General features: G+C 43.3%; 1 protein-coding gene across 1 annotated transcript; it reads left to right on the top strand.

Moving 5' to 3' along the window:
• Nucleotides 1–6,457: 6,457 nt before the first annotated feature.
• Nucleotides 6,458–26,280, top strand: GLI1 (GLI family zinc finger 1). The gene is made up of 11 exons (XM_075850165.1): nucleotides 6,458–6,593; nucleotides 7,035–7,133; nucleotides 9,146–9,341; nucleotides 10,815–10,968; nucleotides 11,588–11,695; nucleotides 12,552–12,692; nucleotides 12,794–12,943; nucleotides 13,326–13,490; nucleotides 13,615–13,869; nucleotides 16,026–16,308; nucleotides 23,726–26,280. The coding sequence occupies exons 1-11, from the start codon at nucleotides 6,488–6,490 to the stop codon at nucleotides 26,155–26,157; spliced, it is 4,089 nt and encodes a 1,362-aa protein (XP_075706280.1). The 5' UTR covers nucleotides 6,458–6,487; the 3' UTR covers nucleotides 26,158–26,280.
• The last annotated feature ends 213 nt before the right edge of the window (nucleotides 26,281–26,493 follow it).

Below are 26,493 nucleotides of genomic sequence, written 5' to 3'. Positions count from 1 at the left end.
TATACAGGGGGTCTGTGTGGCATTATATACAGGGGGTCTGTGTGCTATCATATACAGGGGGTCTGTGTGCCATCATCTACAGAAGGGCTGAGTGCCATCATCTACAGAAGGGCTGAGTGCCATCATCTACAGTGGGTCTGTGTGGCATCATATACATGGGGTCTGTGTGCCATCATCTACAGGGGGTCTGTGTGGCATCATATACACAGGGTCTGTGTGGCAAAATATACAGGGGGTCTGTGTGGCATCATATACAGGGGGTCTGTGTGCCATCATATACAGGGGGTCTGTGTGCCATCATCTACAGGAGGGCTGAGTGGCATCATCTACAGTGGGTCTATGTGGCATCATATACATGGGGTCTGTGTGCCATCATCTACAGGAGGTCTGTGTGGCATCATCTACAGGGGGTCTGTGTGCCATCATCTACAGGGGGTCTGTGTGGCATCATATACAGTAGGTCTGTGTGGCATCATATATAGGGGGTCTGTGTGCCATCATCTACAGGGGGGCTGTGTGCCATCATCTACAGGAGGTCTGTGTGGCATCATATACAGGGGGTCTGTGTGCCATCATCTACAGGCGGTCTGTGTGCCATCATCTACAGGGGGTCTGTGTGCCATCATCTACAGGGGGTCTGTGTGGCATCATATACAGTAGATGTGTAGCATCATATACAGGGGGTCTGTGTGCCATCATCTACAGGGGGTTGTGTGCCATCATCTACAGGGGGTCTGTGTGGCATCATCTACAGGGGGTCTGTGTGGCATCATATACAGGGGGTCTGTGAAACAATCATGATGACCTTCCTTTGGGTGATGAAAAACGGATGCAAAATGGATGTCAAACGGCCATTAAAAACGGACAGACGGACTGGAAATGGATACAAATTTGGAGACACTCTGAAAAACTGACATTTGATCAGTTTTTAATGGCCATTTTTTTCCCACTGTCGTGTGATTATAGCCTAAGGGTATGTTCATACGGCAAACTAAAAACAATTGTGAAATATGCTGTTTTCAAGGAAAAATAACCCTTGATTTTCAGCCATTTTTAAAACATCAAGTGTTTTTTGATACATTTTTTTACGGATCTTTTTGGAGCTGTTTTTCTATTGAGACAAACGGCTGCGTAAAAAAAAAAATGCCCCGACGATACGAAATGCGATTTTTACCATTGAAATCAATGGGCAGATGTTTAGAGGTGTTCAGCAATATCAAGCAATTAAGAGTGCAATATGAAGAGCTTCCATTGAATTCAATGGAGTTTTACTATTGAATGCAATGGCAAGCAGTTGGCAAACATTTTCAAGGCATATTTCGGAGTATACACTCCGAAATATGCCTCAAAAAAACTCCATGTGAACATATCCCACTAGATGGCATGAATGCATTTCATGGCTCACAATTACTAGTAGATGGTTAGAGAGACATAAGGAGGTGATCTATGATGAGATATTGGAGAGCAAGGGGCCCCTATACTGTTCTTGAACGAGGACCCTCAGCTGTCTGTATCTGCCCTCGGGTATTGGAGAATAGTTATAAGCAGGTTGGGGCACAAGCACTAATTCTGTGTGTGTTCATACGCAGTGCCCGCAGCAGATACAGCCTTTTATATCTTACAAGATTTATAAATAGGACGTCATTTATTATTTACTTATTAATGTTACTTATATACTGCCAACATTTTCCGTAACGTTGATAATATTTTGTTGTGCTCACGTTCAGTGTTAGGCTGGATTCACACGAGCATGTTCGGTCCGTAAAGGACAGAACATATTTCGGCCGCCAGTTCCGGACAGAACACACTGCAGGGAGCCGGGCTGCTAGCTTCATAGTTACGTACGACGCTAGGAGTCCCTGCCTCGCTGTGGGACAACTGTCCCGTACTGTAATCATGTTTTCAGTACGGGACAGTAGTTCCACGGAGAGGCAGGGTCTCCTAGCGTCGTACATAACTATGATGCTAGGAGCCCGGCTCCCTGCAGTGTCTTCGGTCCGGGACTTGCGCCCGAAATACGTTCCGTCCTTTACGGACCAAACATGCTCGTGTGAATCCAGCCTTAGGTTACTCACAACTGTGGACAATGAGGAGCAACAGTGTGTTACTTGGTGATATTGGAAGGTATGGTTACATCAGGTGGGCAGACAAGTTAGAATATGTAGGAGTTGTCCAGCTGGGAGAACTAGTGGAAAAAAAATAACATCATCTAGGACTCTCCAATTCCAGCTTGTAAGGAAGTGAGAGATCCCTTCGGGGAGCTGCTGAATGCAGCTTGTCCATTGTTATGCTGGCTGACTGGATGCCTGGCTTCTCTCAGTCTTCTCTTCTACCACCCAAGTAGAAGGAGGAGCGTAGTAGCAGTGTCATCTGACCTGTTCCTCATTATGAAGCATCTCAGCTGTTGAACAGCTCAAGCCGCAACAAAACTGTCCTTCTGTGACCTCCTTTGACCTTGCCAAATAGTTCCTGTAAATACTGTAATTGTCCACGCAACGATACGTGTGCATCCTGCAGAAAGATCTGCCGCCCAAACGGCAATAAATGGCATTTGCTGCATCTGGCCATGTTATAGTCATTCATTCTCAGCCTTGTAGAGCGCGTGTTTCCAATGAGTATAATGTAGTAACCAAGCCCAAATTGCTTTCCGTGGCTTCAACAACTTACAGCACCCAATAAAAATGCAGTGAAAGTACATTCCACAGTTTTCAGGCCGACTGTTTAACTTCAGCGTATTATTTGGCTGGCGTACAATAAGCCAGCCGTGGTAATCTCATGTTACTATCTGACACTGGTGTGTGCCATATGTATACAGGCTTCTTACAATAAATGAGCCTTTTCAAAATGATGCAAAAGACGCCAACTATAAGCAAAAGGCGCCAACTTTTAGCCACATCTTATGCTGGATAAAAGTACAAGAAATTCCGACACAGACATGCACATATATTTTATATATTTTTTGTATTATCGCAATGATTTCGCCTTGGACCATTGCATGAAGATAAGAAAAAAATCAGTCAACTGTTGCTTAATGTCACTATGGTGTTAATGGCCACTAATGTGGATAGGACACTGAAGAAATAGGACACTGAAGAAAACAACGGTCATGTGAATGAGCTCATATATTCCCACAGGCAGGATAGATTCCGCAGCAGAAAATCTACAGCGGAATCTGAAAAAAATCATAGTTAAATCAGTCACAGAAATCCACAGCAAATAGTGCGTTTTTGCTGCAGAAATGTAGGTGTGGAAATTATTGCAGATTTTCCGCAGTGGTTTTACCTGCGGATCTAGGGTATGTTCACACAGGGCAGATACGCTGCGTAAAAGCACACAGAATATCCGCCCTGGGCGCCGCAGGGAATTACGGCCAAAAAAAAGCACTAAATTGTGATGCCGTTTTTCGTCCGTAATGTCTGCTGCGAAAAACTGCACCTAAAATAAAGTTTCATACTTACCCATAGACATGTCGACGCGTCCCGCTGCCGTCCTGCAGCACGGCCCCCTGAGGTGCCGTTTCATCCCATGTGATCCCTGCAGTCTGTGATTGGCTGCAGCAGGACTATAATCTCAGGACTGTAATCTCAGGAGTATAAACGTTATTTTTTTCTGAGTTGCAATTTTTGCGGGGGAATCACAGCTTTTCTGCCGCAATAAGCGCAACAACTGCTATATGTTGCGAGTTTTATCTACCTATTCAAATAAATGGAGAAAACCCACAACAAAAAAGCAGCGATTACGCAAATACAATTGACAGGCTGCGGATTAAAAAACAGCACCGCAGGTCAATTTCTGAGCGTTTTTTTTTTTCGCTTATCATTTACGCAGCATGTGGATGAGATTTATTCTATCTCATCCACTCTGCTGCTACTATATTATGCTGTGGATTTTGTGCATTTTCTGCAACGACAATCGTTACCCTTAGGCCTTATTCACACGAGTGTATTCCACGTCCGTGTTACGCGCGTTAAAACAACTGACGTCACATAGACCTATGCAATTCAATGGGGCCATTCAGACATTCAGTGTTTTTCACGCAGCGTGTGTCCGCTGCGTGAAACTCACCGCATGTCCTATACTTGTGCGTTTTCTGCGCCTCACGCACCCATTGAAGTCAATGGGTGCATGAAAATCACGGATGCACATCCGTGGGCTGTCCGTGATTCACGCAACAGTTACTAAAGAAATGATGAGGAAAAGAAAACCACCTCCTTCAGTTTTGTTTTTTTGCTGACGTAAAAAACGCGTGACATACGGATGACATACGTGCATAAAAAATGCAGACGTGCGCCGTACATGGATGTCACACGGAACTGCAACCCACGCAAAATTTTGTGTTTTTACACGCGCCAAATGGACATGCTCGTGTGAATAAGGCCTTAGTGTGAAGCTTAAACGATAAAACTCAACTTGCGTATTTAGTGCGTATAAAGTGCAGAATTTCTGCTCCCCATGCAAGTCTATGGCCCAAAAACACAGCAGAACACGCAGCATAAATTGACATTCTTCGGATTTGAAAGCCTCACCGCAGAAAACTTTTCACACAACCTTTGTGTTTTTTTCCGCAGTGTGTGCAAGACATTTGCAAAAAATGCAGCAGCAAAACCGCACCACGTCAATACACTCTAAATTGAATTTGCCAAATTATATCTTGAAATTTAAAATAAAAAAAAAATGCTGCAAGCAGTCCGCACATATGCAAGCGTCATAAATAGTTAAAAATAGAAAAGTTGAATAGCTTAGCATCCGCCTATTAAACAAGAAACAGACCCAGGTAAAATATACACAATATGTGTGGGTGGCAATAAAAGACCTGGCGTCTCTCCTATAAAAGTGTAGCAACAATAACCCATCCATCATATTGCCGTCTCTTATAGATTTCATATTGTCTGTGTAACTTCCATTCTGTTACTTCTATCAGTTTTACTTCTTTGTTTTATATATTCAATCAAGAATTAAAAGATTTAATTTACATGAACATCTCCAGCTACTGTCTAGTTTTACATGGACCACCAACATTTCATAGACTGAATATTCCAGGCATCATCAGGATCAGTTCAATAATCCTGTCTTGTTACAGATGTTACATTAGTTAAGTACATTTTCTGCTACTTTACTTGCACGTTCTTCGCCAACTAAGTACATGCACTATTGTAGCACCACCTATTGGTGAATTTGCATATTGCACTGGTTAGTCAGTGATGCGATAGAATATATACTGTATATACTAGGAAAATGAGGCAAAAAAAGGTATTATGGTATGTGGAACGAAATCTATCGATATTGTATGAACACAGTAGTATACAGACAGCAACATCAAATATATTTGTTTCACTCCTGCTAATAATTTTCAGCTTGCAGTGAACAGTTCAGTTGTTTGAGTATAATATTCAGTCATACAGTCATTGTTTCTATGTGTGTAATAAATAAAATACATACATTTGAACACTGCGACGGTAAACCCAGACGAAATATGCCCTTTCTCTCTTCATGGATAGAATTCTTAACAATATGTCTCATCATGAATAAACTTATAATCAGAAAAATATTACTACATCTCTGTGACTTCCTAAAGGGAACCTGTCATCAGCATATTACCTGTTGAACTCTCCTCACCCCTCAATGGCCGCAGCTGTCCAAAGTTCATCTCCGTTATCCCCCTCCTAAAGTCCTCCTCTGTCCGTAAATATCGGTCTGCAAAGTCTTTGCACCTTTTATGGTAATACATTTTTACTGTATTACGTAGCTTCTTAATCCCTTCCACCGTTGCCACCTGTACTGCCCTGAAATGGCGAAATCTCGTTTAAAATATTGCGCATGCGTGCTTCATCTTCATTACACTACCCTTCCCTGCCTCGTACCTTCTCGGCCGCGGACGCCGCCATTTATTGCTCCTGACGTGGAGCTCACACACGGCCGTAGCCGCCGCCATACATGGCTGCCGCCCTGGAACTCCGTCCCGGCATTAGACATTGGTGTCCCAATGCGCATGCGCGGGATTTCATGTGCGGTGGAGGGAGAGGAGCTGTCAATGAAAAAGAAGGAGGCGGAGTTAACTCAGAAACGCTGGAGGAATGAAAATATGACTCTTTTCGAATGAAAATTTGACTCTTTTCTGCTCATTAGCATACGGCGCGGGAACACTAAAAAACAGAATACTAAAGCTACAGAGCTGACTTAGAAGATAATTATAGGTTACATAGAAATTATTTTTCACCCACTTTCACCAGGTATTGCTGGTTTGATAGGTAAAATGCGGGTGACAGGTTCCGTTTAAGGATAAGCTGATATGTGGAAAAGAGCCGTTACACTCTGTATAGTAAGACAAATATACAAATGTTCAGACTTGATTGATTTTTTGACCCGGCCTGTCCCTAAACAGCACTGTACATTATTTATAACAATAATTTGTGTAATTTTGTATGACATTTTTTTGCTTTTTGTTTTTCAGAAATAAATGTGCCACTGACTAGAGATTGCTTACATAATGGCATCCCGCCAGTGTACGCCTGCTATGTTCAATTCTATGAACCCTCCTATGAACAGCTTTGTTGAACATTGCTACCTGAGGTCACCCAATGTCATGGCTGAAGGTGAGTATCTGGTCATAGTGACATAGCTAGGTTCAAATTATTGACTAAAGGTTACACAAAGGTCATAGTTTTCCCACTTCTTAACACGAGTCTGACGGCAGCCAGCCATGAGATGATTCAGTAAATAGACATTGCGTTGAGAGCTTTTCCATTGTCTGGTAAGTACTGTTCTTCTGGATTAACTTCAAACAACACGTAAAAATTTTTTATACTGTTTTTATATTTCTAAGGAAGTGTAAAGATAAATGTCATATACTCTCTGATATAAAATGTAATCACTTGTCTATCAATCATCTCAAATAGCTCAATTATTATTATTATTATTATTATTATTATTATTATTGTCAAAATGTATTATGGTGAATTGTGTTTATGGTGTGACTTTGAAATTGTTGCCTATATGATTATCTCATGTTTGGCTTGTGTTTATTTGGCTTCCAGGCATGAATGAGATGTCCTACTGCCACCAGAACAATCTCATGACCAGCCAACATGGCTTTGGTTTTGCACAAACCAATGAGCAGATGGCTTCTGCAGATGGTAAGCATTTTCCTGGAAAGAATTTAGGTCGTAAAACAGATAAACATATTACTAAGGGTGATCAATGACGTAACTTAAAGGGGTATTCCCAAAATCACAAATTATCACCTATCCAGATTAGGTAATAATTTTAGAATTGATGGGGGACTTCACCAGTGGGACCCCCACTGAAAGTACGAACGAGGTCTTGTAATCCCAGATCCTTCTCGCTGCTCGACTAAAGTGAGGAAATTAAATGTAGCGGTGGTCGAGCATACGCGATTCTGCTCCATTCAAAGTCTATGGAAATGACAGCTGTTTCCGTCATTCTCATAGACATTAAATACAGCGCAGAGCGTATTCTCAACCGGCGCTCCATTTAAGCTCCTCTTCACTTCTTCTCTCTTTTGTCTTGATAGTTTACCGCAAAATGTATTTGCCTGCAGTTTATCTTATAGGGGATCATATAGACCAGGGGTCTCAAACACGGCAGGGTAAGTGGGCCGCATATAGAAAAAATGGGAAGTTGACGGGCCGCATTACTTTCAAATTTGATACAACACAAAATTATTGTTAATAAATTACTTATTTGAACTACTATAACACTATATTACTATAATAATAATAATAATAATAATACATTACTATAAAATTAATACTACATTGCTATAATAATACCGCAAGGTTTAAAATTTGAGATATTTCTCCACGTGCTTATTTCAACAATCCAGTTTTCCAGTTTAGGTGTCGCTAAATGCATTCCGGCAGCTCAGTTGGCAGCGTTTGGCAGACACACATGTCAAGATTGGGCAGCCCCTTTTTAGATAGTGCCACTGTGCCCTCTGTAGATCCTGCCTCAGTGCCCTCTGTGGATGCTGCCGCAGTGCCCTCTGTGGATGCTGCCGCAGTCCCCTAGTGGATGCTGCCGCAGTGCCCTCCGTGGATGCTGCCGCAGTGCCCTCCGTGGATGCTGCCGCAGTGCCCTCCGTAGATGCTGCCGCAGTGTCCTCCGTAGATGCTGCCGCAGTGCCCTCCGCAGATGCTGCCGCAGTGCCCTCTGCAGATGCTGCCGCAATGCCCTCCACAGATGCTGCCACAGTGATGTCAGGGGCTTGCCCAGAGCTGGAGTCCCGGAGCAGAGCCGCTTCTAGCACTCTGCCTGGGATTCCCGCTCTGCTCCTGACATCACTGTCCATATATGGACAGAGATGTCAGGGGCAACCCCAGAGCTGGAGTCCCGGGCAGAGCGCTAGTAGGCTCTTCCTGGGACTCCAGCTGTGGTCCTGACATCACTGGGACTCCTGCTCTGGGGAATTCCCCAGAGTCCCGGAGCAGAGCCTGTACTAGCGCTATGCTCGGGACTCCTCTCTGGGGAAGACCCTGACACACTGTCCATATATGGACAGCGATGTCAGGGAATTCCACAAAGTCCCGGAGCAGAGCCCATACTAGCGGTCTGCTTGGGACTCCACTCTGGGGAAGACCCTGACACACTGTCCGTATATGGACAGCGATATCAGGGAATTCCACAGAGTCCCGGAGCAGAGCCTGTACTAGCGCTCTGCTCGGGACTCCGCTCTGGGGAAAACCCTGACACACTGTCCATATATGGACAGCGATGTCAGGGAATTCCACATAGTCCCGGAGCAGAGCCGATACTAGCACTCTGCATGGGACTCTGGCTCTGGGGAAGCCCCAGACATCGCTGTTCATATGTGGACAGCGATGTCAGGGAATTCCAGAGTCTAGCGGCTCTGTGTCCCGCGGGCTGCAGATGACAGCCCCAGGGGCCGCGTCCTTGAGACCCCTGATATAGACTGTGTACAATTTTAATAAACAATCAGCTTTGAGAACTATTAGGGTATATTCACAAATTTGTTGCAATTTTCTGCAACTGTTCCATGCACCTGCTGCAGAAACAGCCTCATTTACATGTATGGGAAGGATTTTAGAATGCAGAAATTTCTGCCCAGTCTTCATTGGGTGTTTGTTTTCCATCATACCCTTGCATTTGTGTTTTTTTCCCCATTCAGGATCTCGTTTCTCCACCCCTAGAAGTTCAGTGAAGCTCAGCAAAAAGAGAGCAATGTCTATATCTCCACTATCAGATGCTAGTATTGACCTACAGACCATGATTCGTACATCTCCTAATTCCCTGGTGGCCTTCATCAACTCCAGATGTTCCTCAGCCAATGGTTCTTATGGTCACCTGTCAATAGGAACGATTAGGTACATAAATATAAACCTATTGCATATAACAAACACGTATATTTGATGATTTATATTTTATGTTTAAAGGCTCTGAAAATCATTGAAAGGGATTTTTTTTTTAATAAAAAGGTCAATCAGTGTGATAGGTGTAACTTTATAATCAGTTTTTATTAAAAATGTAGTTTTACTTTTTGAGATACAGCTGTTCTGTATTTTCTATACAGAGCAGCTGTATCATTCGCTAAATCCTGTTCCCGTCCGGTCCGCGGGATTGACGGGTTCAGTGAAAGGGGGTCCTGCGTGTCTCTGACACGCAAGATCCACCTGTAATCTATTACATCTGAGTTCATAACTTAGATGTGATAGTTTACAGGTGGCTCCTGCGTGACCTGCTGACACTGAACCCATCAGGTCCGTGGGACTGACGGATTCAGGTCTTAGCAAAACATACAGCTGCTCTGTATAGAGAACACAGAGCAGCTGTATCTCAAAAAGTAAAACAACTTTTTAATAAAAACTAATTATAAAGTTACACCAATTGACCTTTTTATAAAAAAATTAAATAATCCCTTTCAAAGGTGTACATAGCCTTTAACCCCTTAGTGACCAACCAATTTTAGGTCTTAATAATCATAAAAAAATAATCCCTTTCAAAGGTGTATATAGCCTTTAAGGCATGTAATGCACAAGTGACATGGGTTATTTCAGTCTTAGTGGGGTGCTTACATTTTGTGTCCAGTCTATGGATGTAGTTGGGTATGTGTAATAACCGTAGACATAAATTGGACCCCAGGGCAAATCTGTAACAGGGGCCCCCAACTAACATGTGTCATTTATATTAAAGATGTCTTCTTAACATCAGGCTCCAGGGTCCGACAACCTCTGCCCCACCTTTATTGTACCACACCTGATAATAATATTTGCTTTTTCTTATGGTGAAACCCTTGTCAAGAAGTTATGGATAAAGTCAGAGATACCTCTTGGGGAAGCTAGAGCACATATATTAAGAGCCTATCTCTATTTAGTGCTCTTCGTAACAGAGGTGGGACCGTGACCATCTGACGGTATTAGTGGATGTCCATCTTATGATACAATTATATATTCTCTCTCAGTATGGTGGGTTTCATAAAAGCATGAATACAATGTTGAATTATTGTGAAAGTAAGTCAAGTATGAACTAAAAGAATACATTGTAAATAAAAGCAAGGTACTTCTTTAGGTATTCTCAGCATGTTCTCAAGTAATAGTATATCATTTTCTGGGTTTTAATTATTTTTTCTCTTTCCTCTACCTCTATGTTTGGAATAAAATTAATGTGTTGGTAACCCTATATATACACAAGTAAAATATGTCATATTGTATATTTTACATTGTCTTTATTGATGTTAACATTAGTTATGCATAATTGGATGTTTTTTCTTCGAATGTATAGTCTATGTAAATTACTAGATGACCACTCTAGTCCTTATATTGTATTGTCTTGACTTGCAGTCCTTCACTTGGGTATCCAAATTGCCTTAATCACCAGAGACCACAGGGGGGACCTTATGGCTCAAACCCTCTAATGTCTTACAATTCACATGAGCACTTGTCCAGCAGAGGAATAGGTGTTCTGCAGTCTAGATCCTCTATCAAGCACTGTCAGGTGGGTATCTACTGCAGGATGTCGAGTTATTTGTCTAGCATCTGCAACCATTTATTTCTTGCTCTTTTTTATCTAAAAATAAAAAATTAAGCAACTTTTTAGTCTTGGTTAAAAAAAATATAAAAAAAATTGTGTCTACAGCTAGTCATATGTACGTGTCTCCATGGTTACAGACTACAAACTGTGTAGTCTGATCCAGCAGTCATGTGTTACTCCACTCCCTCTGTCAATTTTTCCTGCGTTTCTACAAATAGTAGGAGAGGGTTCAAATGGAAGGGAGTAACACATCACTGCAGGATCAGTCTACACAGAGTTTCTTTGTAGTCTGTAACCATGGAGATACATAGATAAGCGTAGGAGCTGTAGACCAAAAATAATTGGATATTTTGAACAAAGACTATTTGTAAAGTTACTTGATTTTTTTTATTGTTAGCTGCTTAGGAGCAATAAAAAGCTGGTTGCAAAAGTGCACATAGCCATAAAGATGGATCAGTCTGTTTTTAAAAGTTTTTACATAGAAAAACGAAATATTAGACAGAAAAATTAGCTATACACAAAGAGATCTTTATTGAGATTGCAAATAACCAGTTATTTAATAAAATTGTGTTCCTTTCTGTAGCTGAAGTCAGAGCCACTATCTAGTACAGGATTAGAAGCTATGAATAGTAAACGCCTGGAAGATGGATCAGAGGGGGACATCTCAAGTCCAGCTTCCGCTGGGACACAGGTAGATTGATATTGTACAGTATTCTCCTTAATACGCTACTGCCCATATTCGTTTTTTCCACTGTCAGAGACGAACTAATACTTTACCGAACAAAATAACTAAAAATGTAGCCATTATATTAATAAACAGTAGGATTCTGCTTTGGTAGAATTTTGCAAGAAACACATTTATTTACAGGATACCAAATGTTAGTACAGTATATAAATTATTTTGGGTTTTAATGTCTCTTCAAAGAACACTTCCTCTACCCTACTCGTAACGCTATAAATTTGACAATAGACATGAGATTTATATAGGTAAAACACCGCCATTTCTGCAGGATCCATAGAAAGCTTATATCTATGATGTCTGCCCCATGGTCCCCCTGTGACTGACATTATGGGAAAAAAGGAATATGTATATGGCCGCCATGATTTGACTTATCAATATTGATATAATTTGTCCAACATTCCTACAAAGAAGGTAATGAGAAATGTGCATTCATATAGCATAGAAAAAGAACACTATCAAAAGGGTTGTCCACTTTGCAGAACCCCTTTATATTAGGAAGGCCATCCATTGATAATCTGATCACAGGGTGTCCTACTGCTGGGATCTGTGGGTTAACACAACAACAAGAATGCATGGACGTACTGGGCCCTTCAAATTAAGAGATACTCTGTAGCCACTCTCAGGGTATGTTCACACACAGTGACCAAAAATGTCTGAAAACACTGCGTGTGAACATACCCTTAGATCTAACAAATAAATAAATCGATGAGGGTCCAGAATTCCCCAATAGGGTATTTGAAAATGGGTTTTCTAAACCAGACAACCCCTTTTTCATTTAAAACATATGTTTTTTTTTGTTATATAGGATCCATTACTTGGTCTGTTGGATGGGCGGGATGACTTGGAAAAAGAAGATGGGAAACATGAGCCTGAAATTGTTTATGAGACAAACTGTCATTGGGAGAGCTGCACTAAGGAGTTTGATACCCAGGAACATCTTGTACATGTAAGACAGCTACCTCTCTTGTATCATCTCAACATTTTCAATACTTGAAGATAATCCTGAAGTATTAAACTAATGTTCGCAATTCAACTGTTCTCTACCAGCATATAAACAATGAACATATCCACGGGGAGAAAAAAGAGTTTGTATGTCACTGGCAGGACTGTTCTCGGGAGCTTAGACCATTCAAGGCCCAGTACATGCTGGTGGTTCACATGAGGAGACACACCGGAGAGAAACCTCACAAGTGCACAGTAAGTTATGCATGTGTGGGTGTATATATATATATATACCATATCCTAAGCTGAAAGGACATGTTCTTGACCTAAGGGATGGAATGCAAATAAGTAGAAAAAGTTGTAAGGGGCAAGGGGCTAGGCATATAGTTAAATTCGTAAAATTTGTTTTTGACTTCTGATGTTTAGACTTTTATTACATTAAATTTTTTACATTCATTTTCTGCATTTAGGAAAACGACTTGATCGTGTGCCTGAGATAGGGAAAGTAGATTGTGAGCCCCATTGGTGACAGGGACTGACGTCAGTGTTGACAATCTCTTTACAGTGCTGTGCAATAAATTGGCACTATTTAAGCAATGGTAAATTAAAAAAATCTTTGTTTTTTTTCTTCTTTAAGTTTGAGGGTTGTAACAAAGCTTACTCCCGACTTGAGAACCTGAAGACTCACCTGCGGTCCCACACTGGGGAGAAGCCATATGTATGTGAACATGAAGGCTGTAACAAAGCCTTTTCTAATGCCTCTGACCGGGCCAAGCACCAGAATCGCACTCACTCTAATGAGGTAAGATGGTTTGTGTAACTTTTTATGGTGGAGATATGCCTTTGTATAAAGATGTTAAACATGCAAAGAATTTAATATTGTAAATAATTTAAGAAAAGCTTAACAACCCTTATATTATTTTTAGAAACCCTATGTATGCAAGATCCCAGGATGTACCAAGAGATACACAGATCCCAGCTCTCTCAGAAAACATGTGAAGACAGTTCATGGTCCTGAGGCACACATCACAAAGAAACACCGAGGAGATGGTCAACCTCGCACATCCCATGAGGGTGTTGTGGCCCAAGGGATTAAGAGTGATATCCAGCAGGATTTTGAATCAAGCTCCTCTCAGGTCCGGAAAGAAGAGGGAAGACTGACTGTGCCAGATATGTCCTTGGTAAAAACTCTTTTATATGAGTTTTAACAGATATTGGCCCACATTAGTTATTCAGTTTACACTTGATTTTGTCAAAAATTGCAGTGGTTAAAAAGGTGCATACACAATTGCGCCAAATTTGCAAAAAATTTCCGACATTTAACTTCTCACTCCATAAAAGAAAACAGATGTGGTCAAGCTGTAAATTTGCTTAGAGACTACTTTATCAGAGGCAAAGTTTAAAAGGTGCAAATGGAGCAAATGTACGGCTGCACATATCGGGCAAGAAAAAAAGAATTTAAACATTCAGACGATTTCAAAAAGTCCATATATATTGAGTGATGTGCGTTTTTTTTAAAAATAAATACGGCATTATTAAGAAATGTGGGCCATTATCTGTTACTTTAACCAATATAAACACGTAACAATGATCTTATTGACTTGAAAAACACAAGTGAAAGGGATAGAAAGATGGAGGCAATCAATAAAGTAACACTACATTTTTACTCAACAAGTTCTTTAGTATATGAATATTTTTTTTTACAATAAAGTTTTTTATTGGTTTTACATGCAGCACAGAATTAAAATAAAGCAAAATACAATTGTCAAATCCTTTTCAGAACGTTATAACATAAAACATATACAGGTACCTGGATATCTTGGATAGTAAAACCAAGAGATGTGAACTTACAATCAATCAGCAGTATCTATAAACAGCAAAACAATGAAACAGTAGCACAGTTTCAGTACTTATTGTCACTAAGATCATGGGGGGAGGGGAGGGGGAAGATGGTGGGGACATGGGGGGAAGAGAATGAAGGATGTGGAACCAGGGTCATGTCAACAATCAAGAAATATGACAAACATCTATCCTGAAGAGACAAGATTACACAGTACAGCAAAGGGTCAACCCATCTATTGTACATTATCATCAACCCAAAAATGGCTATAATTTTTGTCTTCACAAAAAGTTGTCCAGGGTTTCCAAATTGTTTGGAATTTAACATATTTATGTAAGCTCTATATGGGAGATCTCCTCCATCCTTGCTAGTTGGGCCCCTTTCCTAAGCCAGTGTCCAATGGGGGGGGCTGTCTAGGTTTTCCAAGACAGTGGTATTAGCGCCTTAGCCACACCAAACAATTGCTTCCAAAGCACTCCAGGTTTGACTTCAGTAGAGGGCGACTGTAAGTTTAGGAACACTAGGCAGGGGTCAATGGTAATGGAAAATTGGGTTACAGTGTTCAACAGGGACTGTATAGAAACCCAGTATGGAGCTATCTTTTTGCATTCCCACCAGATATGGAGGTATGTACCCCTTGTCTTGTGGCATCTCCAGCATAGTGATGAGGTGCCCGGATAAATTCTGCTCAAGACCCAGGGGGTATTGTACCATCTGGTAGAAAGTTTATATGTGGATTTCTGAAGTTTAATACACCTAGAAATGCCTAGAGAGTTCTTATAAATCTCCCCTATCTCTTTTTCCGTAAAGGTCATCTTTAATTCTTTCTCCTAGGCCTTAACAAAGGTAAGGGTATCGGTGGTATACATTTTTAGAAGATTGGTATATAGGAGGGAGATCGTTTTCTTAGCCATGTCTCAGAGCGTCCGTAGGTATTACGCTTAAGCACCTCTAGATACTACTGATAAGATGGAAATAGGTGAGGAAGTTAATAGAGGCAAATCCTGAGGAGTCCCTAAGCTCCTGATAGGTAGGGACCATGCCATCCCTCAGGATGGAGTCATATGTGCTGTCAAACGCGGCTTTAGGTAAAGTAGGACAATCCAATGGGTATTTAGTTTGGGATATTACCAAATCACTAATAGGCATCCGTGACAAGGGGATTTGATATAGGGTTTTTACATGCATATTGGTCAACCACGTCTGTATGCATGCCAATGTAAGCAGATTTTTCGCTAGGTAAGGTGCAGTCTTTGAGCTGTCCATCAGTATATGAATATTTTTTTAATCATTAGATGGCTTGAATCTAAAATCGAATCAAACTAATTGAACATTCCCACTAGTCAGTTTTTAGAAGTCATAATATTTTTAATAAGTTTTGTTAATTTTTTTAAATTATATTATTGATCTTAAGGAAAAGTTTTTAGGCGAATTATAATTTTCATACATGTGCAAAAATTAACCCTTTTACTTATTGTTATTGCTATTTTTGTGCAGAAGTCCCAGGCTAGCCCCGGTGGACAGTCATCTTGCAGCAGTGAGAGGTCTCCATTGGGTAGTACTAACAACAATGACAGTGGAGTAGAAATGAATGCCAACACAGGTGGCAGTTTTGAGGACCTTTCCAACTTGGAAGACATTCCCTCAGTGGAGTCAATTGGCACTGCAGGAGTTTCAGCACTGAGGAAACTAGAGAACCTCAGAATTGACAAGATGAACCAAATGAGAAAAGCGCCATCTACGGGAAAGTCTATAAAACTACCTGCAATTCACAACGCAGGTAAACACATTTACTGCGTTTCCAGTAAACTACAAAAGAATATGAGCATTGAACATGGTAATTTGCATGTAACTATTATTGTGATGAACATAAATTGCCACAAACAGTTATACAGCCAACATAAATTGTTTTCTTTTGTTTCTATTTTTATTTATAAACATAAAGTACATTGTGCAATAAATATCTGAATAGCACATTGGAAAGCGCAAAATGCTGATACAATTACAGAAATTTCACAGTTCTGCCGAAATATGTAGAATAATTTTATAAAAGAGAAATCTAAAAAGGCAGAAAAAGATGAGGTGTTTTAATTATTAACTTAAGGACTGTGGCTCTGTGTACAAGGGTAGGCAGACACGCAGCAGTCACGTTGCGGCCAGAACACAAAATCAAAATGCAGTTGTACCACAAACTGGCGCGTATTTTTAGTGATTGTTAATGTCTGCGCATTTTTGCAGGTAAACAGATGTTTAACATGCAAAAAACACGCAGACATTCGCAATCATTTAAAAACCGTGCCTATTTGTGTTAAAACTGCATGACGGCTCAGTGTTTGGCTGCATTTTGGCTGCTTTTGTCATTGTATGATAAAGAAGATTTGTGACTAAAAAGGTTGTGTAGTTGAATAATCCCAATCCAATTCAACCTTTTATTCCCTGGATTACTTAAAGAGGCTCTGTCACCACATTATAAGTGCCCTATCTCCTACATAAGGAGATGGGCGCTATAATGTAGGTGACAGTAATGCTTTTTATTTAAAAAAAACAATCTATTTTTACCACTTTATTAGCGATTTTGGTTTCTGCTAATGAGTTTCTTAATGCCCAAGTGGGCGTGTTTTTACTTTCGATCAAGTGGGCGTTGTACAGAGGAGTGTATGACGCTGACCAATCATTGTCATGCACTCCTCTCCATTCATTTACACAGCAGCATCGCATTCTTACTAGAACACGATGTGCAGTCACATACACAGACATTAACCTTAATCAAGTGTCCTGATAATGAATATACATGACCTCCAGCCAGGACGTCATGTGTATTCAGAATCCTGACACTTCTGAATCTTTTCTGTGAGATTTCCAGCAAGGGAAACGAAATCTCGTTTACCTCGTAATGTCGCGAGATTACGCATGGCTTGCTGGAATCTCACAGAAAAGATTCAGAAGTGTCAGGATTCTGAATACACATGACGTCCAGGCTGGAGGTAATGTATATTCATTATCAGGACACTTGATTAACGTTAATGTCTGAGTATGTGGCTGCACATCGTGTTCTAGTAAGAACGCAATGCAGCTGTGTAAATGAATGGAGAGGAGTGCATGACGCTGACTGGTCACTGATTGGTCAGCGTCATACACTCTGTACAACGCCCACTTGGTCGAAAGTAAAAACACGCCCACTTGGGCATTAAGAAACTCATTAGCATAAAGCTAAAAATTGCTAATAAAGTGGTTTAAAATAGATTGTTTTTCTAAATAAAAAGCACTGCTGTCACCTACATTGCAGCTGTAATGGCAGGAAGGAGGTGAAGGGAAAGTGAGCCCTAATCTACCCACCGCCCTGTCCCTGCCTACTTGCAACGACCCGCCCTAGGCGACGAGGTACAACTGGGCGGCGGTCCCTACGCTGGCTAAGTGCACTGGAAGACAAACGGGGAACACGCAAGGGAAGGGGCAGTAGCCACGGAACGCCACGAGGAAACAGGGCGGCGAACGAACAGTCAGGACCAGGACGAAGTGAGAACACCCGAGCGGGCACGGAGACAGAAGCAAGCCAGGGCAAGCAAAGCAGGTCAAGCAGAACTGCAGCAAGGCAGAAGCACGGCAGAAGCAGGCTGGAGCAAGCAGCAGTGGGGCCAGGAATCCAAAAGAATTACAAGCACTGAAGGAGAGCACAGGGCAGGTAATAAAGGGCAGGGGGCGGAGCTAACTCCGAGAGACCAGGCCGCGATAGGCTCTCCCACTCCTGAGCCTGCCACCCTGGTTGGTGGGAGATGGTGTCAGTCGAACAGGTCTGGCCTCAGGTGTGGATTGATTAATCCCAGGAGTATAGCTAGATGAAGTACCTGGCAGATCCCTAACAGTACTCCCCCTTTTATGAGGGGCCACCGGACCCTTACTAAGGGGACCCGGTTTAGTGGGGAAGAGGAGGTGGAACCTCCTGATCAATACCCCAGCGTGAACATCACGGGCAGGTACCCAAGTCCTCTCCTCCGGCCCGTATCCTTTCCAATGGACCAGGTACTGGAGGGAGCCCTGGACCATCCTACTGTCCATAATCTTGGCCACCTCGAATTCCACCCCCTCAGGGGTGAGAACGGGAACAGGAGGTATCCTCGAGGGGGACCAGGACGGGGAGCAGCGTTTAAGGAGGGAGGCATGGAAGACGTCATGTATGCGAAAGGATGGGGGGAGCTCCAGACGGAAGGATACAGGGTTGAGGACTTCAATGATCTTATAAGGTCCAATGAATCGGGGAGCAAACTTCCTGGACGGGACCTTAAGGCGCAAGTTCCTGGACGACAACCAGACCAAATCCCCGACGACAAACCGGGGGTTAGCAGAACGTCTACTATCCGCCTGAATCTTTTGTGCGCTCTGGGACGCCTCTAGGTTCTTCTGAACCTGGGCCCAGACAGTGCACAGTTCCCGATGAACCTCCTCTACCTCAGGATTATTGGAACAACCAGGGGAGACGGAGGAGAACCTTGGGTTAAACCCGAAATTACAGAAAAACGGGGAGACCCCTGACGAGTTACTGACCCGGTTATTCAGGGAAAATTCAGCAAGGGGAAGGAATGAGACCCAATCGAATTGACAGTCCGAGATGAAACACCTTAAATATTGTTCCAGGGATTGGTTGGTCCTTTCCGTTTGGCCATTAGTTTCGGGATGGAAGGCGGAGGAGAAGGACAGATCAATCTCCAACTTTTTACAAAAAGCTCTCCAAAATAAGGAAACAAATTGTACCCCTCTGTCAGAAACGATATTGACTGGGGCCCCATGGAGACGCAGGATGTGTTTCACGAACAAAGAAGCTAACGTCTTGGCGTTAGGTAGCTTCTTAAGGGGCACAAAGTGGCACATCTTGCTGAAGCGGTCGACTACCACCCACACCACCGACTTGCCCTGAGATGGAGGCAAATCGGTGATAAAATCCATGGAGATATGGGTCCAAGGTCTCTGGGGAATGGGCAAGGAACGTAGTAGGCCCGCAGGTCGGGACCTAGGGGTCTTGGACCTAGCGCAAACCTCACAAGCGGCGACGTAAGCCCTAACATCTTTAGGCAACCCAGGCCACCAATAGTTTCTGGTAATGAGGTGTTTGGTGCCCAAGATGCCAGGATGACCAGATAGAGCGGAGTCATGGTTTTCCCTGAGTACCCTCAGCCGGTATTGCAGGGGAACAAACAGTTTGTCCCCAGGGACGTTCCCGGGAGCTGCACCCTGATCAGCCGCGATATCAGAAGCTAAATCAGAATCCGTGGCAGAGACGATTATACCAGGGGGTAAAATACAAGCGGGATCCTTCTCGGAAGGAGGATTGGCCATGAAACTACGTGACAGAGCGTCAGCCTTAATATTCTTGGACCCAGCCCTATAGGTAACCACGAAATTAAATCTGGTAAAGAATAGTGCCCACCGAGCTTGTCTAGGATTAAGCCTCCGGGCCGATTCTAGGAAAACCAGATTCTTGTGATCCGTAAGGACCGTTACCTGGTGTCTGGCCCCCTCCAGGAAGTGCCGCCACTCCTCAAACGCCCATTTAATGGCTAGAAGTTCGCGGTTGCCAATATCATAGTTACTCTCCGTGGGCGAAAAAATCCTAGAGAAGTAAGCACAGGGGCGGAGATGGGTGAGGGAGCTGGTACCCTGGGACAAGACGGCCCCCACTCCCACCTCGGAAGCGTCAACCTCCACAATAAATGGCTCCTCTTGGTTGGGCTGAATCAGCACGGGGGCCGAGATAAAGCACTTCTTGAGAGTCTCAAAGGCCTGGACGGCCTCAGGGGGCCAATGGAGGACATCGGCACCCTTGCGGGTGAGGTCCGTAAGAGGCTTAGCGACGACCGAGAAGTTGGCAATAAATCTCCTGTAATAGTTGGCGAACCCTAAAAAACACTGTAACGCCTTAAGGGAGGCAGGTTGGACCCATTCCGCCACAGCTTGAACCTTGGCAGGGTCCATGCGGAATTCATGAGGAGTGAGGATTTGCCCTAAAAATGGTATCTCCTGTACCCCAAAGACACATTTTTCAGTCTTAGCAAACAGATTATTCTCCCGAAGGACCTGGAGCACCTTCCTGACATGCTCCACGTGGGAGGACCAGTCCTTGGAAAACACCAGTATGTCATCAAGGTACACAACAAGAAATATCCCCAGGTAATCTCTCAGGATTTCATTAATAACATTCTGGAAGACAGCAGGGGCATTACACAACCCAAAGGGCATGACCAGGTATTCGAAATGACCCTCGGGTGTGTTGAACGCACTTTTCCACTCATCCCCCTCTTTGATGCGGATAAGGTTATATGCCCCCCGTAGATCGAACTTAGAAAACCACTGGGCTCCCTGAACCTGATTAAAAAGATCCGGAATCAAAGGAAGTGGGTACTGGTTCCTTACGGTGACCTTATTCAGGTTACGATAATCAATGCACGGCCTAAGACCACCATCCTTCTTCCCCACGAAGAAGAAGCCAGCACCTACAGGAGAAGTCGAGGGGCGAATGAAACCCTTGGCCAGGCATTCTTGGATATATACCCTCATCGCTTCACGTTCAGGACATGAAAGATTAAATATCCTACCCTTAGGAAGCTTGGCACCAGGCACCAAATCGATGGCGCAATCGTAATCTCTATGGGGGGGCAACACCTCAGAGGCCTCCTTGGAAAACACATCGGCGAAGTCCTGAACAAACTCAGGAAGCGTGTTTACCTCCTCCCGGGGAGAAATAGAGTTAACAGAAAGACATGACATAAGACATTCATTACCCCATTTGGTGAGATCCCCAGTATTCCAATCAAACGTGGGATTATGCAACTGCAACCAGGGAAGACCTAATACCAGATCAGACGATAATCCCTGCATCACCAGTACAGAGCACTGCTCCAAATGCATGGAGCCAACCAGGAGTTCAAAAACAGGGGTATGCTGAGTAAAATAACCATTAGCAAGGGGGGTTGAGTCGATTCCTACTACAGGGATAGGATAAGGTAAATCAATACAAGGCATCTTTAGAGACATAGCAAATTCCACAGACATGATATTAGCAGATGAGCCAGAATCCACGAAAGCACTGCCCGTGGCAGACCGGCCAGCAAACGAGACCTGAAAGGGAAGCAAAATTTTATTGCGTTTCACATTAACGGGAAATACCTGTGCGCCCAAGTGACCTCCCCGATGATCACTTAGGCGCGGAAGTTTTCCGGCTTCTTATTCTTGCGCCTGGGACAGGTGTTCAGTAGATGCTTGTCGTCCCCACAGTAGAAGCAGAGACCATTCATTCTGCGAAACTCCCTACGTTGTCGAGGGGACATGGAGGCCCCGAGTTGCATAGGTACCTCCGAGTCCTCCGTGGAGGGGCGAGGAGACGGGACCTCGGGGAGAATCGCAGAAAAGTCAGAGGGGAGCACACTGAAGCGTTCTAGCTGACGTTCCCTGAGACGTCGGTCAAGTCGTACTGCTAGGGCCATAACCTGGTCAAGGGAGTCAGGCGAGGGGTAGCTAACCAGCAGATCCTTCAGGGCGTCAGATAATCCTAACCTAAACTGGCACCTTAGGGCCGGATCGTTCCACTGAGAAGCTACGCACCACTTTCTAAAATCAGAACAGTATTCCTCAACCGGTCTCCTACCCTGACGTAAGGTCACCAGCTGACTCTCGGCTAAAGCAGTCCTGTCAGTCTCGTCGCAAATGAGTCCGAGGGCAGAGAAAAAACGATCAACAGAGGAAAGTTCAGGGGCGTCAGGAGCCAAGGAGAAGGCCCACTCTTGGGGCCCTTCCTGGAGTCGGGATATGATGATACCCACCCGCTGGTTCTCGGAACCTGAGGAGTGGGGCTTTAGGCGGAAATACAGTCTGCAACTCTCCCGGAAGGAGAGAAACGTCTTACGGTCCCCTGAAAACCGGTCAGGTAACTTGAGGTCGGGTTCTAGAGGTGAGGTGAGGGGTACTACTAAAGCAGCGTCACCCTGATTGACCCTTTGGGCCAGGGCCTGGACCTGTAGGGAGAGGCCCTGCATCTGCTGGGTCAGGGTCTCAAGGGGGTCCATGATAGCGTCAGCGTAGGAGAAAGGGTAGACTAGGTAAGGGCTTGTAATTATGTAATGGCAGGAAGGAGGTGAAGGGAAAGTGAGCCCTAATCTACCCACCGCCCTGTCCCTGCCTACTTGCAACGACCCGCCCTAGGCGACGAGGTACAACTGGGCGGCGGTCCCTACGCTGGCTAAGTGCACTGGAAGACAAACGGGGAACACGCAAGGGAAGGGGCAGTAGCCACGGAACGCCACGAGGAAACAGGGCGGCGAACGAACAGTCAGGACCAGGACGAAGTGAGAACACCCGAGCGGGCACGGAGACAGAAGCAAGCCAGGGCAAGCAAAGCAGGTCAAGCAGAACTGCAGCAAGGCAGAAGCACGGCAGAAGCAGGCTGGAGCAAGCAGCAGTGGGGCCAGGAATCCAAAAGAATTACAAGCACTGAGGGAGAGCACAGGGCAGGTAATAAAGGGCAGGGGGCGGAGCTAACTCCGAGAGACCAGGCCGCGATAGGCTCTCCCACTCCTGAGCCTGCCACCCTGGTTGGTGGGAGATGGTGTCAGTCGAACAGGTCTGGCCTCAGGTGTGGATTGATTAATCCCAGGAGTATAGCTAGATGAAGTACCTGGCAGATCCCTAACAGCAGCGCCGATCTCCTTATGTAGGAGACAGGGCACTGTAATGTGGTGACAGAGCCTCTTTAACCATGTGTCAGCGGACTACAGACTTCTACTTACAGCTGTCTCTAGTCTGTGAATGGGATCCAGACTATAGTCTATAGTCTGCTGATAATTGAAATCATTGGGAATTTGGTTTCCTCCTAGTACTGCTCAAATAATGGAAGTAATTCTAATAACAACAGGATATTATGAAATTCCAATTTTGCAAGGTGTATGTTCAAGAGCTTCCCCCTTTAAAAACAAAAAACAAAAGAGGAACCTCAGTTGTAATTTTACGCCAATTTGTTCAAAATTCTCTCTAATAATTGTCATTTAATAGATAGTTAGTTACTCCACTCTTCTTCCTTTACAAAATTTACAACAAAAACTGTTCTTTCAGCAGATTTCCTTTTAGACATCTAGAAAGTTAACAGCTCCCATGTATATACACAGTTTTCTTGAGTTGTCTAATAATTGTTTTTTGCTTCTTTTTTTTTTCAGTTTCTCTGGGAGAAATTCCTAATATTTGTGGTGTGCCCCACAATAACAACATGATGGAGTTGTCATCTATCGAACATTTAAGCCAAATGAACGACAGACGTAACAGCACAACTAGTACAATGAGCTCAGCTTATACAGTGAGCCGTAGATCGTCAGTGGTGTCACCATATCTTTCCAATCAGAGACCAGGTGATGTAGGGGGCATGGCGGATACATATGACCAAACTGCTTCCGATACTTCAAGACATTCCAATACCAATGGTCTTCCAGGTCTTACCCCAGCTCAGCAATATAGGCTTAAGGCAAAGTATGCTGCAGCTACTGGTGGACCTCCACCAACTCCTCTTCCTAACATGGAGAGAATGAGTGCTAATAATCGTATGGGTTTTGCTGTCAGTGACTACCGTGGATCATCTCTCTCTTCAGCATTATCTAATAATATACAAAGAAGACATAGCAACAATGAATATCACAATTATGGTACCGGAATAATTCATCCTTCGCAGGCACCAGGAGCTGGAATAAGAAGAGCTAGTGATCCTGCAAGACCTAGTGGAGATCCTCAAGTAATACCCAAGGTGCAGCGGTTCAAGAGTATGTCAAATATGAACACATCAATGATGGGGCGACAGACTCTTGGACATCAGCAATCATATGGAGGATCTGATGTGAATTTACAAAGACATATTTTCTCACCTCGTCCACCCAGCATCAGTGAGAATGTGTTTATGGAGACAGAAAGCACAGAGTTAACATCTCAAAACAAGGAACATAATATGATAGTTGGTAATGAAATGCAGCACTATATAAATTATCAAGGCCAAGGATCCCAAATGACTACCAATAACTTCATGAATATTAACCACCAACTTCATGGGTCAGACATTCAAAATCCAAATGCATACCCTAGTTCTCCGAGAACAATAGGCAGCATACACATGAATACCAATAACCATTCCTGTCAGAGCAATGTATTGAGTCACTCAGATTTGAACCAGTGTCAAATGACAGCTCACAATCAACCTTTCCAGAATACAAGACAAATAACTGGCAGCTCTAGTTTACCTGTGCAATGGCATGAAATAAGCTCAGCGACAATGGACATGTCTGATGGCCAAAATGCAAACCGCCAGATGGCACCACCAAATATATCACCAGGGAATCATTGTCATAACCAATATTCAAGTCCAACTTCTCAGACAACCAAACAGGTTTCCCCTGCAAACAGTAATTCTTGCCAACAGCAGGTTATGTATGTAAATAATGAAAGGTATAACCACTGGGGCCAAGTTCAGATCAAACCAGAGCAACAATTTCATCAGTCCATGCCCTCCACGATGTCTTGTCAAAACATGAAGCAGCATTCAATGCAACAGCATTCGTTCAACCAGTCAAATACAGTACCCGTATCTCCTGGACACTCCAACTGCGATTACCAAGGACAAAAGGAAAATCAACAAAACATTTGCTACAATGTTGGCATAAACCCAAATATGCTAAGCCCTCAAGGACGAAGGTCACAGACACCAATGATGCAAGTCAAAGAAATGATGGTCAGAAATTATGTTCAATCCCAGCAAGCTCTTATGTGGGAGCAGCAGCCCAAAAATATTTCTATGATAAACAGCACTGGGGGGGATGTTGACACTGGACAGAACCAGCACACGAATACACCTCATGCCCCAGCATATATGAGCCCCAAATACATGACTTATCAGAACAAACAACCTCAAAACAGTTTATTAAGTCCAAACCCACATGATAACCAGTCAAGCCACTCTAAAACCATGAGGAGTCCAGGAAATCAGAGTTATAGCATAGAAACAATGCCACATCCTCCCTGTGGCCCAAAAACTTTAAGTCGACAGCACAGTATAACTAGCCAGTCAACATACATTGGCAGTCCTACGCAACTTAGTCCATCTTACCATTCAGTGGAATCTAGCCCTAGGAGAATGCCTACCCTGCCTCCTATTCACTCCCAGTCTGACGCCAATAACACCACTGGCATGATGTATTACTCAGGTCAAGTTGAAATGCATCAGGGTAAAACAGGAACCCAAAAAGCACTAAATCACCACCAAAGCAGCTGTGATGGACACCAACATGGACAGTACAGTTCTAATCTGGGTTTCGTGAAACCAGACACCATGCCATACAGTAGCTCATGTCCAACATCGAATCCCTTAGATACTTTGGATTTGGAAAACACTCAGATTGATTTTGCTGCCATCATAGATGATCCTGACCACACATCTCTGATGCCACATAATTTAACTCAAAGTGGCCTACCGGGATCATCTCAACCTTCTTCACATTTGAGCACACCACATAATCCAACAGCCATGGTTCCAAATATGGCCGTTTCAGACCTGAACTCTATGCTCTCCTCCTTAGCCGGAGAAAATAAGTTCCTCAACACTATTTCCTGAGTGCCCTAGCGCTGTAGTAATATGGACATGTATGACAACTGCCCTGATCAAGCTGATCACACATGGTGCAGCGCTTGCTCATAATCCTGTTTCCTTTTTTTAAAATACTGGGACTTTATTATACAGTGTGCTTAAAAATGCAAGTCTTTAGTTTTGCTGAAACAGAAAAGTTCACTTGATATATTTTTCATTAAATCCTTTTATAAATATTAATATTTTTTTGTCATGGATGTTTTAGTGTGACAAATTTGCACATATTCTACAACTATTTTTGTATTATGACTGTACAATTTAGCATAGTCTTTTATTACCTATTTACTAAACACAAATCATAAT

Source organism: Rhinoderma darwinii, chromosome 2 (genome assembly GCF_050947455.1).
Source record: "Rhinoderma darwinii isolate aRhiDar2 chromosome 2, aRhiDar2.hap1, whole genome shotgun sequence".
In the NCBI taxonomy this organism is placed as follows: Eukaryota; Metazoa; Chordata; class Amphibia; order Anura; family Rhinodermatidae; genus Rhinoderma; species Rhinoderma darwinii.
The sequence above is the reverse complement of the archived record's forward strand: the minus strand, read 5'-3'. Positions and strand labels throughout refer to the sequence as shown.